We start from the raw sequence: 13,580 nt of genomic DNA on the forward strand, positions 1-13,580 counted from the left end.
TGTCTCTATTCAATCTTTGGGTGTTTTAAACACCCTAGACAGCTAGCTTAGAATTTTCTCCCAAAAAAGCTAATTTAAGAAGTAGATATTGATGCGAAACACTTCCATTTCAATGAAGATCAACTACAGCTGTAGAAGAGATTATTCTCAGAGTGTCAAGACATGGGAGTGCACAATTTACTCCCTTCGTCGTAAACGAGCTTTAAATAGAATCATAAAGGTAGGTAGAAGGTGTTGGACATTCAATTTTGTGAGATTGGTAGAGCTGTGAGCTGAAGATTCGGTTGAGCGTTGCAGCCAAACGGACTCCAGCCTGTGCTAGCCTCTTTTCCACTACAGGCAAGCAGGAGAGGAAGTACTCATCTGTATCACAAAAAAAAGTATATTTACATCTATTCCAGACACATACTGTTGTATTAACAAGCTAAAAGACCAACACAAGCAGAATTCGAGGAATCAGATATGCACCTCCTAAAGCGGCTCCCTGCGTGACATCTTTATAGGCAAACTTGCAGGCCAACTCACTGCTTTCAGAAGCATACCTGGGAGAAGTATGAACCATTAATGTTTAGCAGTTAGATTTGTATCTACGTTCTAAACACTTGTTTTGAATTTATGAAAAGCATATCATATAATTATAATGTTTCATAGTTCGCATACATAGGCCTGTCTGAGTCAGTTGACGGATTTTTAACATATGCACACAAGCTCAGGACGATGCAATGTGTAGCGGGAGGATCTTGACAAAAACAGAAAAGAAAAGAAAAGGATACTTACGGGTCTGGACAAGCCAGAGAATCAGAGGTGCAATTTCTCCAAGATAGGCTCTCAGTGAACCAGACACCCTATTATGGTTGAAATTACAGCTGCACATTGGAAAAAGAGAAGAAACACAACAGGAAGAAAACATACCGAAATTTTGCTCTGGATAGCTTGTATTAAGCTAGAAAGATCTGAATTGTGGAATGTCTGCAGGGAGGTTTCTATGATCTTATCATCCCATACCTACAACAGAACAAAAATATTAACTAATATAATCCTCATTCTGGAACGTTAAGGACGAGCTCAGCCAGGTTATTGTAGACTGACTTCTCCTCCCTCTTAATTTTTCTTATTTTGGTGATATTTACCAGGCTACGAAAATGGACTAAAACACATAAATATCCATGCTGTATGTCTGCTGTATCATTAATGATTAAGAGAAATAAGTTTAATCAGCACTTACCTTATGCAAATTGGTTTCATTCTGATACCAGCTGACTATAATAGTGTTTCCTCCTGAATCTCCAAGGAAGCCAGCATGTAGGGGCTGCCATCAATAAGTAGCACGTTAAATGCTTCTTTGTACTTTCTAGCTCTGCTGCAACTCTTTATTCAGTTAAGTGATGCAACGGAGGGTTAAATAGATGTTCAGACATAACACATAAGTATATCATGGAGAGGGAAGAGAACGTTCGGTCCTACTTCTAACATTATAGTACTTGAAAAATCAACCTGATGGACGTCACCAAAGAAATGAGATACGAACATAAGTGCCTCCGTCAAGTTGTCTGCAATCACCCGCAGAGGAGTTAGATATACTAAAGGATATTAGAAAATGATCCAATCACATTGCAACTTACAGTTCATCTCTGAACTCAATTTGTGAAAACCCAACTGAAGTTGATCTGTATAGTTGTAAATTGCTCCAGTAACGCACCGGTCTTTATTTCCATCAGTATCGTGGCAATCTCCTGACATATATAATATAAACAACGAGTCGGGCATTGAGATACTGCATATGAATAAAACCAAAATAAAGAGAAGAATGAGGGGGAATGTAATGGATTTACTGTCACCATTTTGTACTACTATACTGCAGATCATGACAGTCATATTAAAAACCAATATCACCAGTACATAAGAATACTAAACTGAAGAATCCATATGATGCTGTCATACAAACACCATTTCTTGCAGTATATACCTCAATTGATAATCTTACAAATTTACAGGTACTAAATAACAAGATAGCAAACTTACTACAATATTCGTAGTTACAACTGGAATCAGGTTGATCCACAAAATGTAATGCGGTGCTCCAGGGCATAAGTTTGCGAAACTCATCAGGCCAGGAGCACACAGCTGCAAGCTCACCATCAGCATATTCAGGAAGCAATGCTTGCACTTCAGTCAGTGCATCTTCAGTAAGGAATCCCTGAAGTATCATAGATACTTTGGATTAGCATTTAGCATGAAAATTGTTAGAATACAAATATGATCCTCTACGAGCCCAATTGGCCCCTTGCTCAGCTACATAGACAAACACATGAAACCAGACATGACATTTTTAAAAATAATATGAAAATTACCTGAGCCATTTTACAAATTGCAAAATGTCCTTGAGCTCCCCAGCCGAAAACACTAGGAACACATAGCATAAGTAAGATTCCACCACAAGTCAACCAGAGTTCAGACACTTTTCCCATATCTGATCTGCTCCTACCAACTTCCATTACCCTGGTACGTGATTGCCAGGAACGTGTTAACTGACTTATAATACGTCCAACGTTTTTTAAACGTTGGACGGGGTCATTTTCTTCCTCCGTCCAGCGCTTGAAAAACGCTGAACGTATTAAAAATTTGTTATAATCCTGGCAGCTGAATATTCATCCAACGGTCAGAAATTAGTAAGCCGCTTAACAGGTCCCTGGCAAGCGATTGGCAGGACCGCGACTCATGTTAAAAAATCAGTTAGTTGTCCTGTATTCATTTATTTCTTTAGGTAGTGAATTTGGCAAGTGGTTGGGAAGTTGGCGCTAGGTATTGCACGCTATATGTATTCTCTAGTACACAAGGAAAACACCCGTAACCACCCCAAAATATATTTACATAATATATTTTGAAATTAAGTATATTCGCAGAAATAAGTACTTATTTTCAGGAAAAAGTGCAATTTATGTTTTTTTTTCCGAGAGATAAATAACTTGTTTCCGAGAAATAATATAAATGCGCTATTTGGCATACCAAAATTCTTAAGTTTTTTACTTGCAAGTTATTTATATCAAACTTTAACCACAACAGTGACACCACTGAGTAATGAAAAGCTATGATAAAGATTTTGTAATGGAAGTTGATGCAAGAATAAGATACTAATGTGAAATGCTTCCGTTCGAATGAAAATCAGCTACAGCTCTGGAAGAGATTACTCTGTAGTGTCAAGACATCGAATACATGATAGTCATGAGACGACAATGGAGTGGACAGTTTACTCCCTTCATCGAAAACTTGCCTAAAATAGAATCAAACAGAGTAGGTAGAAGTTCCTGCGCATTTGATTTTGTGAGATTGGTGGAGTTGTGGACTGAAGATTTGGTTAAGCCTAGCAGCCAAACGGACTCCAGCCTGCGCTAGCCTCTTTTCCACTACAGGCAACCAGGAAAGGAAGTAATCATCTGTATCACCATTGAGGGAATGCATGCTTAGTGAGATATACCAGTAACAAGTCACAAGAAGAAAAAAAATACTTGCTACGTTTGATAGACGCTGTTTTATATCTTTTCCAGACACATACTGTTGTATTAACAAGCTAAAAGACCAACACAAGCAGAATTCAGTTATGGTTATAAAGTGGATTGGACGAATCAGATATGCACCTCCTAAAGTGGCTCCCTGCGTGACATCTTTATAGGCAAACTTGCAGGCCAACTTACTGCTTTCAGATTCAGAAGCATACCTGGGAGAAGTATAAACCATTAATGTTTAGCAGTTCTCCACATATTAGGTTATGCGCCAAGATGCCAATCATGAAACTTTTAGTGTAAAAAGGAATCTACTGAGTGCTCTATCCACATCTATTATGTCACTGATACAGTTATATGCATTATATTATGTAGGAGTGGCAAAAAATGCTGAAATGAAAAGAAAAATTATATCGACTTGCATTAAAAAATCTGATAAATTTCACAGTGACCAGGAAGTATTGATAAAAAGTGTTCAGGGTTTATAATCCAGTCACCCTGATTTTGTAGCAAGCATGGTAGGATCAGATCACTCAACTCCCCACCATTAATGTATCATGTACTGAGCATTTAGAGGTTTCTATGTATACTCTAAACATATGTTCAAGTAATGAGAAGCATGTCATATTATTATAAATTTTCACAGTTCACATACGTAGGCCTGTCTGAGTCAGTTGATGGATTTGCAACGAATGGACCCAAGCTTAGGAAGATACAATGTGTAGAGGGATGTTCATGGAAAAAAGAAAAAAAAAACAAAACTTACTGGTTAGGACAAGCCACATGATCAGGGGTGCAATTTCTCCAAGATAAGCTGTCAGTGAACCAGACACCCTATTGTCGTTTAAAGGACAATTAGAACAAAGAAAGGGGGGGGAGAAGAAGAAGAAGCGCAAGTTAAGCAAGGTAATAAACTGGTTCAAGCATGTGCACCTGCACAGATAAGCAAGTTAAAAAAGAGTCGAAGTGAGTGAGTGAGTTATTGGTACAAATGTACAATCATTCATTCTCTTTTTTCTAAAAAGAAATATTCCAACTAAGTTAATGACATGGTCAGTTGACATAATTTTATTGAGAAGCAAATTGATCTATAAGACTAATGTTTCACCATCACTTAAGCTTAATTTCATAAAAGTTAAGGGATCAACCAGGAACAATGAACCTATTACTCTAACTAATAAAACCAGGGAAGCGCAGATTCTGGGAAGTTCATATTAAAGCATTTCATGAAGTTGTCAGTGAATGCCTCAGATATGAAGCTTTGCGCAATACAAATATAACCAGTCTATGCTAGATGGTATGAGCGATTGGTGTGTGTAAAGTTTTAACTAATATGATTAGTTCTAAAATCAAAATCCTTTGATTTTTCATTTGGTTGGGAAAGATTAGCCAATTGGTGTCCTTGGGACAATTCGTTTCATATATTTCAATCATGGACCGAATTATGAACTGGACGTGACATATCAACATAAAACAAACAATGTCCAATTTGCTAATATGGCACAAATTCGTAACTATAGCAATTAAAGCTGCACACTGGAAAAAGAGAAACACGAAAGAAAAGGAAGCATACCGCAATTTTTATCTGGATAGCTTGTATTAAGCTAGAAAGATCTGTATTGTAGAATTTCTGCAGGGAGGATTCTATGATCTTATCATCCCATACCTGCAACAGAGCAAAAATATTATGTAATATAATTGTATGCAAAAATAAAAAAAATAAAAAGAAGCAAATTTTACTATATCTTCATCATTCTCATTAGGAACGTCAAGGAAATGCTCTGCCAGGTTATTGTAGACTGACTTGTCCTCACTCTTAATTTTTTTATATATTTATTTACTTTATTTTTATTTTTATTTTTATTATATTTTTTTGGTGATTTTTACCAGGCTACGAAAATGGATTAAATACAACCATACATCAACACATAAATATTCTTGCAGTATGTCCGCTGTATCATTAAATCGAATCACTTAAAATTAAGATAGTGAAAAGTGAAACGCACGGAGTACATTTATGTCTTTGCAAAAATGATTAAGAGAAATAAGTTTAATCAGCACTTATGCGATGCAAATTGGTTTCATTCTGATACCAGCGGACTATAATAGTGTTTCCTCCTGCATCTCCAAGGAAGCCAGCGCTGCCATAAATATGTAACATGTTAAATGCTTTCTTGCACTATCTTGTACTTTCTAACTCTGCAGCAACTCTATATTCAGTTAAGTGATGCAAGAGAGGGTTGATATATGTTCTGACATAAATAAATCAGAGAGCGGGGAAGAGAATGTATGCAAGGGACATAAACAAATCAGGGAGGGTTAATTATTTTGTGATCCATCTTCTTCATTTAATACTAGTCACCATTCTTCTCTGTCAGATTTAATACAATTATAGCACTATGTAGAGGTCGTGACCCTCGTCAACAATCTACCTTAAATAATATCAATACAGAAACCCAAGTCAATTGGCTAGCGCAGAAGAGAAAGAAATGTTTCGTGTTGATACTAGGCTTTATGAAACTATGATATTAACTTTCCCGATGCCTGAATCTCCCAAAGCAGGCTACTTGTTCTGACTGACTTGGTTATTATTTTTAAACTTGTTATTTAAAATCATCCAATCCTACTTCTAACATTATAAGTACTTCATAAAATCAACCTGATGAACGTTACCAAAGAAATGAGATACGTACATAAGTGCCTCCGTCAAGTTGTCTGCAATCACCCACAGATGAGCTAGATATAGTAAAGGATAATAGGGAATGATCCAATAATATTGTAACTTACAGTTCATCTCTGTACTCAATTTGTGAAAACTCAATTGAAGTTGATCTGTATAGTTGTAAATTGCTCCAGCTACACACCAGTCTATATTTCCAGCCTTATCGGGGCAATCTCCTGACATATTTAATATAAAAATTGAGTCGGACATGAAGATACTGCATATGAGTACAACCAGTATAACGCAAGATGTAGACACTATCAAAGATACGAATGTAGGTGAAATATTATGAACATATTATCACCATTCTGTACTACTATACTGCAGATCATGACAGTCACATTAAAAACCAATATTACCACTACATATAAATACTAAACTGAAGAATCTATATGATGCTGCCAAACAAAATAACAGGCTTTAAGACATTTATATATGGATATATCAGATTTATGACCACTTCTTAGCACTATATATACCTCAGTTAATCATATTAAAACTCTACAGGTCAGTTTTAACTAAATATGTAAACATCATAAATGAGAGTATATGTACAAGAAATCATGGTTAAAAAAAATTGATCTCAAATAGAGCTATATATCTATAAATGAGAGAGCACATGATATGAGATTAGAGTTAAGAAAATTGCCACCATATATCTATAAACAATAAGAGTGATTCCAACTAATTTAAGAGAATATATCACACGTATTAGAGTACTTATTAAATTTAGTATCCAAACCAACTTTTCTGCATTGTCGCAGGTAATAACAGGAAATGCCTAGAAGAATAAAACAAGGTAATAACATATGTATAATGTGTTTAATCAATCAATATGATAATTCCAATTGTTAATATCATCCATAAAAAAAGTTATAATCTTAAAAGTGAATCCGGAGTATACATATGAGCATCAATCTGGTGAAGCACAACAGTAATGCCTAAAGTACCTGAAGGTTATACAATTTTATGGCTTTTCAAGGTAATGAACTTGATGGTATTCAGAAAAGGCATACTAGAGAATGCTACGACTGGTACATGACACATTGTCAGGAAATTGCATAAAGTGACAGATCATTAAGTGCACATTTTAAAACAGACTATTGATTAAGAGGATTTTCGAACTTCCAAATTTAAAGAAAGATACTCCATTAAAATGGATGGATGGAGCATAGTTGAGATGAGGATAACGGCCATGAGAAAATTCTTTAAGAGCTTCGGAAGATCTAATCAGATTTCAATGCCTAGGATATCAGTTCAACTCAATGCTGCTTCTGAAAATGTTCATGGGCACAAACAAATGCTTGCTCTCCTAAGGTAGACATTTAAGACCCCAATGCATAAATTTTTGATGTTTACAAGCATATAAATACATAAATTTTTGATGTTTACAAGCATTTAAATACATTTAAATTTAAATGCATAGTTTGGGTGAGATAACCAAGATCTGAACTTGTAAAACATTAAACATAGGTTGTTGAATAATTACTGACAGTTATAGTTTTGATGTTTACAAGTATTTAAATACATAAATTAAAATCCATGTATACTAAATAACATTCTTGTTTAATAAATAACGATATTAAAAAACTTACTACAATATTCGTAGTTACAACTGGAATCAGGTTTATTCACAAAATGTAATGCGGTGTTCCAGGGCATAAGTTTGCGAAACTCATTAGGCCAGGAGCAGACAGCTGCAAGCTCACCATCAGCATGATCAGGTAGCAATGCTTGCACTGCATTCACTGCGTTTTCAGTAAGGAATCCCTGAAATACTTTGGATTTGCACGCAAATTATGGAACAAAGGGTACTAAATTTACTTGAAAACACACCTCTATACAGAGACAAACACATTAAAGCAGACCTGATATTTTACAAATAGTATGAGAAGTACCTGAGCTATTTTGCAAACTGCAAAATGGCCTTGAGCTCCCCAGCATAAAACAGGAGGAACACATAGCATAAAAAAGATTCCACTGTAGAGTTGAAACACTTTTACCATATCTGATCTGCTTCTATTAACTTCCATTATACAAATGTATCGGGTTAAAACTTAAAAGCTTATCATTTATAAGTCAAGCGACTTGCTTGTGAGCGGGTAATATATATCCTACCAACTTTTGATTTTAAGTCGGATTTTATTTAATTTTAAACAAATATTTAATTTATTATAGAAATCTTTTTTTTTATTTTAAGGTTAAAAATAATTTTAAATCCAAAAACCCAGATAAAGAAGTATAAATACATTGGTTTAAGTATCTACTCCCTCCGTCCCATGTGATTGTTCATGAACACTGTTTGCACGCATTTTGAGACTCTTATAAAGTATAGTTTCATAATGGTTTTTTTTTAAATAAAAGTTTAAACGTCAAACTTTTATTCAGAGGAAAAAAATTAAAAAAGTATTCTGGAACTATATTTTATAGGAGTCTCAAAATGCGTGTCAAAAAGTAACGTAAAGAACCTGTTGGGAGATAGGGAGTAATTTCTAAGTAGCTAACGGTGGTCAGATGGTTGGGAAGTTGTCGCTAGGTAGTACACGGCTTTTGTTTTCTCTTAAACACAAAGAAAGAGTCCCTAATCTATACAAAAATATGATCGCTTCATAAATAACTTAATACTAGCTCGGAACAAAGTACCCTGCATTTTTCACTAATAATACATCAATTGACATAACCAAATGATACAAACATCATCAATATTCATAGGAAATCATTCAAACAATAATTCCCAAATCAATTTGATATAATTCATCAAACGTAACAAAACTTTCAATGAACAATGTTACACAATTCATTTCTCATACTTCCTTAACAAGGAAAATCACAAAAGTACTTACAACTGATCAGCCCAAATCGAAGCCAAATTCTCGTAATTGAGATAATAAAACACAATCAACGCGTTAAAAACCCCTATAGAGGCCCCAACAACCACATCAAACACATAATGCCGCCCAAGCAACACCCTGGAAACCGATGTAACACCCGCCCAAACACAAACCCCAAACCTCCAACCCTCAACATCCCCGAAAAAATCCCCAATTCCCAGATCCGACAGCCAGAGCAAGCCGGCAATAAAACAAACACGTGAGCTGTGTCCACTCGGAAAAGACCAATGATCAACACTAAACACCAGAGACATATTCTCATTGTAAGACGGCCTCGGCCGCCTCACGATGTGCTTGATCAGGCCAATCATCAGCAGATCGAGAAGCGATCCGATGAGAAGACTACCGAGGAGAGGGTAGAGGGGGTGGGAGCGGGCAATGAGGGCTAGAGTGGAGAGGATAAGGGGGAAGAATAGGCGGCCATCGCCCGAAAATTCGAGAAGTTTGAGGAGGGAGTGAGGGAGAATTGGGTGGAATAGAGTGTAGAGAGTGAGGGAGAAGTGGTTGTCCAAGGTTGTTAGGCGGTTGAGAAGCGGTTGGGGTTGTGGGGCCATTGGGGTTTCGGTTTCAGGCGGGAGGGACTGTGAAAAGTTAGTTATTTCTGTTAGGGGGTTGACTTAATTCAGCAGGGGAGTTGTGGTCTTGTAGGGTGACGGTGATCTGAATCAGTTTGGTTCAATCCGTGTATTCGGGTCTTCGATATTAGAACGAAGATGAATCCAACCGGTTTTATGGGCAGTTTTTTTAGCTACGGCAAGTAAATAGGAATTAGAAGTAGATAAAGATTTACTACTCCTATTTTTTTATAAGGCATTTAGACTTTTTACACACAATTTTATATGTTTTGATCACATATTTAAAATTATTTTTTTTAAAATTTTTTGAATAAAAATATAATGTCTCATATTTTAATTCAGAAAAAAAAATTTAGAAAAAATAATTTTAGATAGACGGTTAAAACACATAGAATTGTGTTTAAAAAGTCTAAATGACTAATTAAAGGGACGGGAGTATAAGAGCATCGGTAGTAGATTAGGTATATGATATCCTAAATTATGATTTTGCGAAATCTACACAAAAATTCACTCTAGCAGATTTTCTACTAATTCCCTAAATCAATATCAATCAATATATTCTAAAAGTGTGCTAGCATTCACCTCTTCCAAAAGACTTATAATACCCTTCCTGAAATTTACTTATTGTTAATATACAGGTGCATTTGAGACTTTTTGTTTTTTCTTGGAAATGTTTGGAAATTAAATTTTTGCAGATTGTTATGATAAATAGTTTGTAATTGTGATGTCCGTTTAAATATTAAATATCTACATGTTATTATGAGAAGTGATTTTTAATCGGAATATCCGCCCGTGATATATTTTTTTGTTACCATCAAAAACCGGTTGAAATTTATAAAATTGAATAGAACATCAAAAATTTCCGTGTGCGAAGCACGGACAAAAAGCTAATATTAGCCCAAATAGATTCCCTAAATATATAACAAACAATTCAAATTCTAAAAAATAGGGATTGATTGACAACTCCAACAATAATCCCTATTTGTGCTCCATATTATTATTACAGTATTAAATTTAAATTCTTTTAGCAAAAAGATAATAAGAAAAATGTGAGAAAGAGTGTCCAAAAAGTGAAAGTTGAATATTTAATCATTAAAAAATAAATGAGGAATGAGTTAGGTATTATCTATTTATGAGGAATGAAAAGTGGATCCTAAAGTTTAGGGAATGATCGAGTAGGGATTCTGCTAGAGTGAATTTTGTCCATATTCTTCAAAATTTTAGCTTAGTACATTATATAGCTAATCTGCTGGAGATGCTCTAAGAACTTTTTTTTTTCCATTTCACATAAATAGATAATCCCTAACTCATTCCTCATTTGTTTTTAATGATTAAATATCCAACTCTCACCTTCTATCCCCCCTTTCCTACATTTTTTTTATTATCTTTTTGTTGAAAGAATTTGAATTGATAGCATAATAATACGGAACACAAAGAGAGATTATTGTTCGAGTTGTCAATCAATATAGGGTCCTCATTTTTTTAGAAATTGAATGGTTTATCATATATTTAGGGAACCTTCTTAAGAGATGCTCTAAGGACTAATATATCTGATAAAGAAGTAAAAGTCATAAAACAAAAGTTAATATTCTGAACTTTTTATAATCACTAGCCTTTAACTCGTGCGAAGCACGAGTGGGTATATAGTTCGTAATTTATAATTTATTATTTAAATTTTGACATCATTTTATTAGTATTTTAATAATAATGAATTTGATTTTAATTAAATTATGTTAACCAACTGATTATATTTTCTCATAAATATTTAGCTTTTACAATTTATTATCTATTTATAAATATTTTTCTAATATTAATTTGTGATAATTTATTATTCAATTAATTTCAAATTAAAATTTTCATACTTCGTATATCTTTATATGTATGAAAAAATATATTTGTCGTGTAACACGTTAGAGTTAAAAAGAGTTAGATGAACACTCGTATTTGTTTTCGATTAGAACACATTATAATTAATAAGTAACGTATGTCTCTAATTTTTATATTTATTTTAAAAAAAGATAATCAAAACCGTACATTTTTAATTTTACTTTGAAAATCATTATAATTTTTCACATGAAATATTATATGATATTGCATTGAAATTTGATAAAACATCGTTGACAAATTGATTATGTTATCTTTTAGAGATATAGTTTTTAAGATATTTATTTGTATAATATAAAAGGGTAGTACAAATAATATATATTGTTAGGTCCTGGAACGATTGTAGAAGGGGGGGTTGAATACAATCGTCACTTGAAAATAATCGCGGCGGAATAAATCTGATTGGAATGTAACTTGTTAATCAGATTAAGATTAATTAATATAACAATGTTTTAAGTCGTTATATAATTAATATGGTTCGTTTTAATGTCCACTAGTTCGTAGAATAAATTTGACAGAAAATATTCTAACTCAGCGGAACAAAACAACCGAATGATCAAAGCACAGTAAACTGCGGATTTAACGAATAGCAAGTTTAGCACAACTTGAAAGCTTTACAATACTTTGAACAAGAACAAATGAATGAGGGAGAGCCATATTTATAGGCAAAACCCTTGAACTAGTAAGACAATGGTGGCAAAGACAATCCCTAGCTTGCTAAGACAATTTGGCACTTTGTCTTGCTACTTTAGACCTTGTAAGACAATTAAATTAATTGTCTACAACTAGTAAGACAATGAAATCCGTGGGCAAGACAATCTAGGGGTCGGTAAGACAATTGAGAAGTGTGGTAAGACAATCTGGGAGATTGTCTTACTGTTCTACAATCGGCAAGACAATCACAAGGATTGTCTTGCAAGCTACCAAGGCAAGACAATTGCAACAAGCGGTAAGACAATCTCAGAGATTGTCTTGCCGTGTCAAGGAGGAGGAGAAAGGCGGTAAGACAATCTAGGAGATTGTCTTGCCGTGTTGTGAGAATGCAACAGGCGGTAAGACAATCCTTTGGATTGTCTTACCTTGCTTAAAACAGCAAGACAATCCAATGGATTGTCTTACCTTGCTTGTTTTAGCAAGACAATGCCTTGGATTGTCTTTCCTTGTAGTTAAACACTTAGACAATCGATTAGATTGTCTTTCCTTCTTGTTTTTTCAACTAGACAATCAAATAGATTGTCTTTCCTTGTGTATTTCAAGTAGACAATCCATTTTCCCTTTAATTAATTAACCAATTAATATTCACTTAATTATTTTAAATGCATAGATTCATAAATTAAATTAATTCGAGATAGAATTAATTTAATAAATAAATTACACATCCAATATAATTATTTTGAGAAGTGAAATAATTAATTAGATAATTAATTATCCTTTTCCTTCTTCAGCAGAGTCTTCAGTCTTCTTTAAATAATTATGATCTTCGACTTGATTGAACGACCACCTTCTCTTGACTTAGAATATTTAACCGGATGAGCTGATACACAAATGTACTGTCTGGTTCATCTGTAACTAGCTGAATTAAATATTCCTTGTCAATTAAACAATTAGGCGGTGGCTTGTTCGTCGATTCTTCGTCTTCTTAGTTCTTCTTCATTTGTTGACACAATATGGAATCTTCTGAATAAATAAAGTATTTAAACTTTATACCTTCTGATCTTCTGGACGTGCTACAAAAGATTATTTGTACACTGAGGCTTGATCATATAAATGAACTTCTTCCAGTGGTTTGCAGCAGCATCCTGAAATTCTTCTGACATAAAATCTTCAATAAATCATTTGACGTTCTTCGTACGGATTCCGGATAACAGTACTTGCTATTTACTTGCTTTCTTATCAGAGTTGAGTTGATTCCTCTTAAATACAAATAGGCTTAACATATGCCTTTCAATCTCCCCCTATTTGTTTGTTAACATAACATGCAAATTATCGAGAGGATAACTCAACTAAC

At 34.2% G+C, this 13,580-nt stretch overlaps 2 protein-coding genes across 2 annotated transcripts; both read right to left on the reverse strand.

Moving 5' to 3' along the window:
- Positions 1-86: 86 nt before the first annotated feature.
- Positions 87-2,691, reverse strand: LOC108198000 (endonuclease 3). Its single transcript, XM_017365778.2, has 9 exons — positions 2,352-2,691; positions 2,023-2,197; positions 1,623-1,733; positions 1,495-1,550; positions 1,226-1,309; positions 913-1,005; positions 778-845; positions 469-542; positions 87-363 (listed from the first exon to the last, which is right to left on the reverse strand). The coding sequence occupies exons 1-9, from the start codon at positions 2,493-2,495 to the stop codon at positions 203-205; spliced, it is 966 nt and encodes a 321-aa protein (XP_017221267.1). The 5' UTR covers positions 2,496-2,691; the 3' UTR covers positions 87-202.
- Positions 2,692-3,124: 433 nt separating this feature from the next.
- LOC108197993 (endonuclease 3) lies at positions 3,125-9,833 on the reverse strand. The gene is made up of 10 exons (XM_017365762.2): positions 9,066-9,833; positions 8,121-8,202; positions 7,818-7,992; positions 6,288-6,398; positions 6,146-6,215; positions 5,560-5,641; positions 5,074-5,166; positions 4,267-4,334; positions 3,636-3,715; positions 3,125-3,434 (listed from the first exon to the last, which is right to left on the reverse strand). Exons 1-10 carry the CDS (start codon positions 9,665-9,667, stop codon positions 3,283-3,285), a joined length of 1,515 nt encoding a protein of 504 aa, XP_017221251.1. The 5' UTR covers positions 9,668-9,833; the 3' UTR covers positions 3,125-3,282.
- Positions 9,834-13,580: the final 3,747 nt, after the last annotated feature.

This window comes from Daucus carota, chromosome 8 (assembly GCF_001625215.2).
Source record: "Daucus carota subsp. sativus chromosome 8, DH1 v3.0, whole genome shotgun sequence".
NCBI lineage: Eukaryota > Viridiplantae > Streptophyta > Magnoliopsida > Apiales > Apiaceae > Daucus > Daucus carota.

Coding starts and splice junctions, on each gene's coding strand:
- LOC108198000 (XM_017365778.2), bottom strand. CDS start 2,495: ATGGAAGTTGGTAGGAGCAGATCAGATATGGGAAAAGTGTCTGAACTC. Junction 2,198..2,351: donor CAATTTGTAAAATGGCTCAG/GTAATTTTCATA, acceptor ATGATACTTCAG/GGATTCCTTACTGAAGATGC. Junction 364..468: donor GCAGGGAGCCGCTTTAGGAG/GTGCATATCTGA, acceptor TTTGTGATACAG/ATGAGTACTTCCTCTCCTGC.
- LOC108197993 (XM_017365762.2), bottom strand. CDS start 9,667: ATGGCCCCACAACCCCAACCGCTTCTCAACCGCCTAACAACCTTGGAC. Junction 8,203..9,065: donor TCGATTTGGGCTGATCAGTT/GTAAGTACTTTT, acceptor TCAACTCTACAG/TGGAATCTTTTTTATGCTAT. Junction 5,167..5,559: donor CCAATTTGCATCGCATAAGT/GCTGATTAAACT, acceptor GCTCTGTTGCAG/GTATGGGATGATAAGATCAT.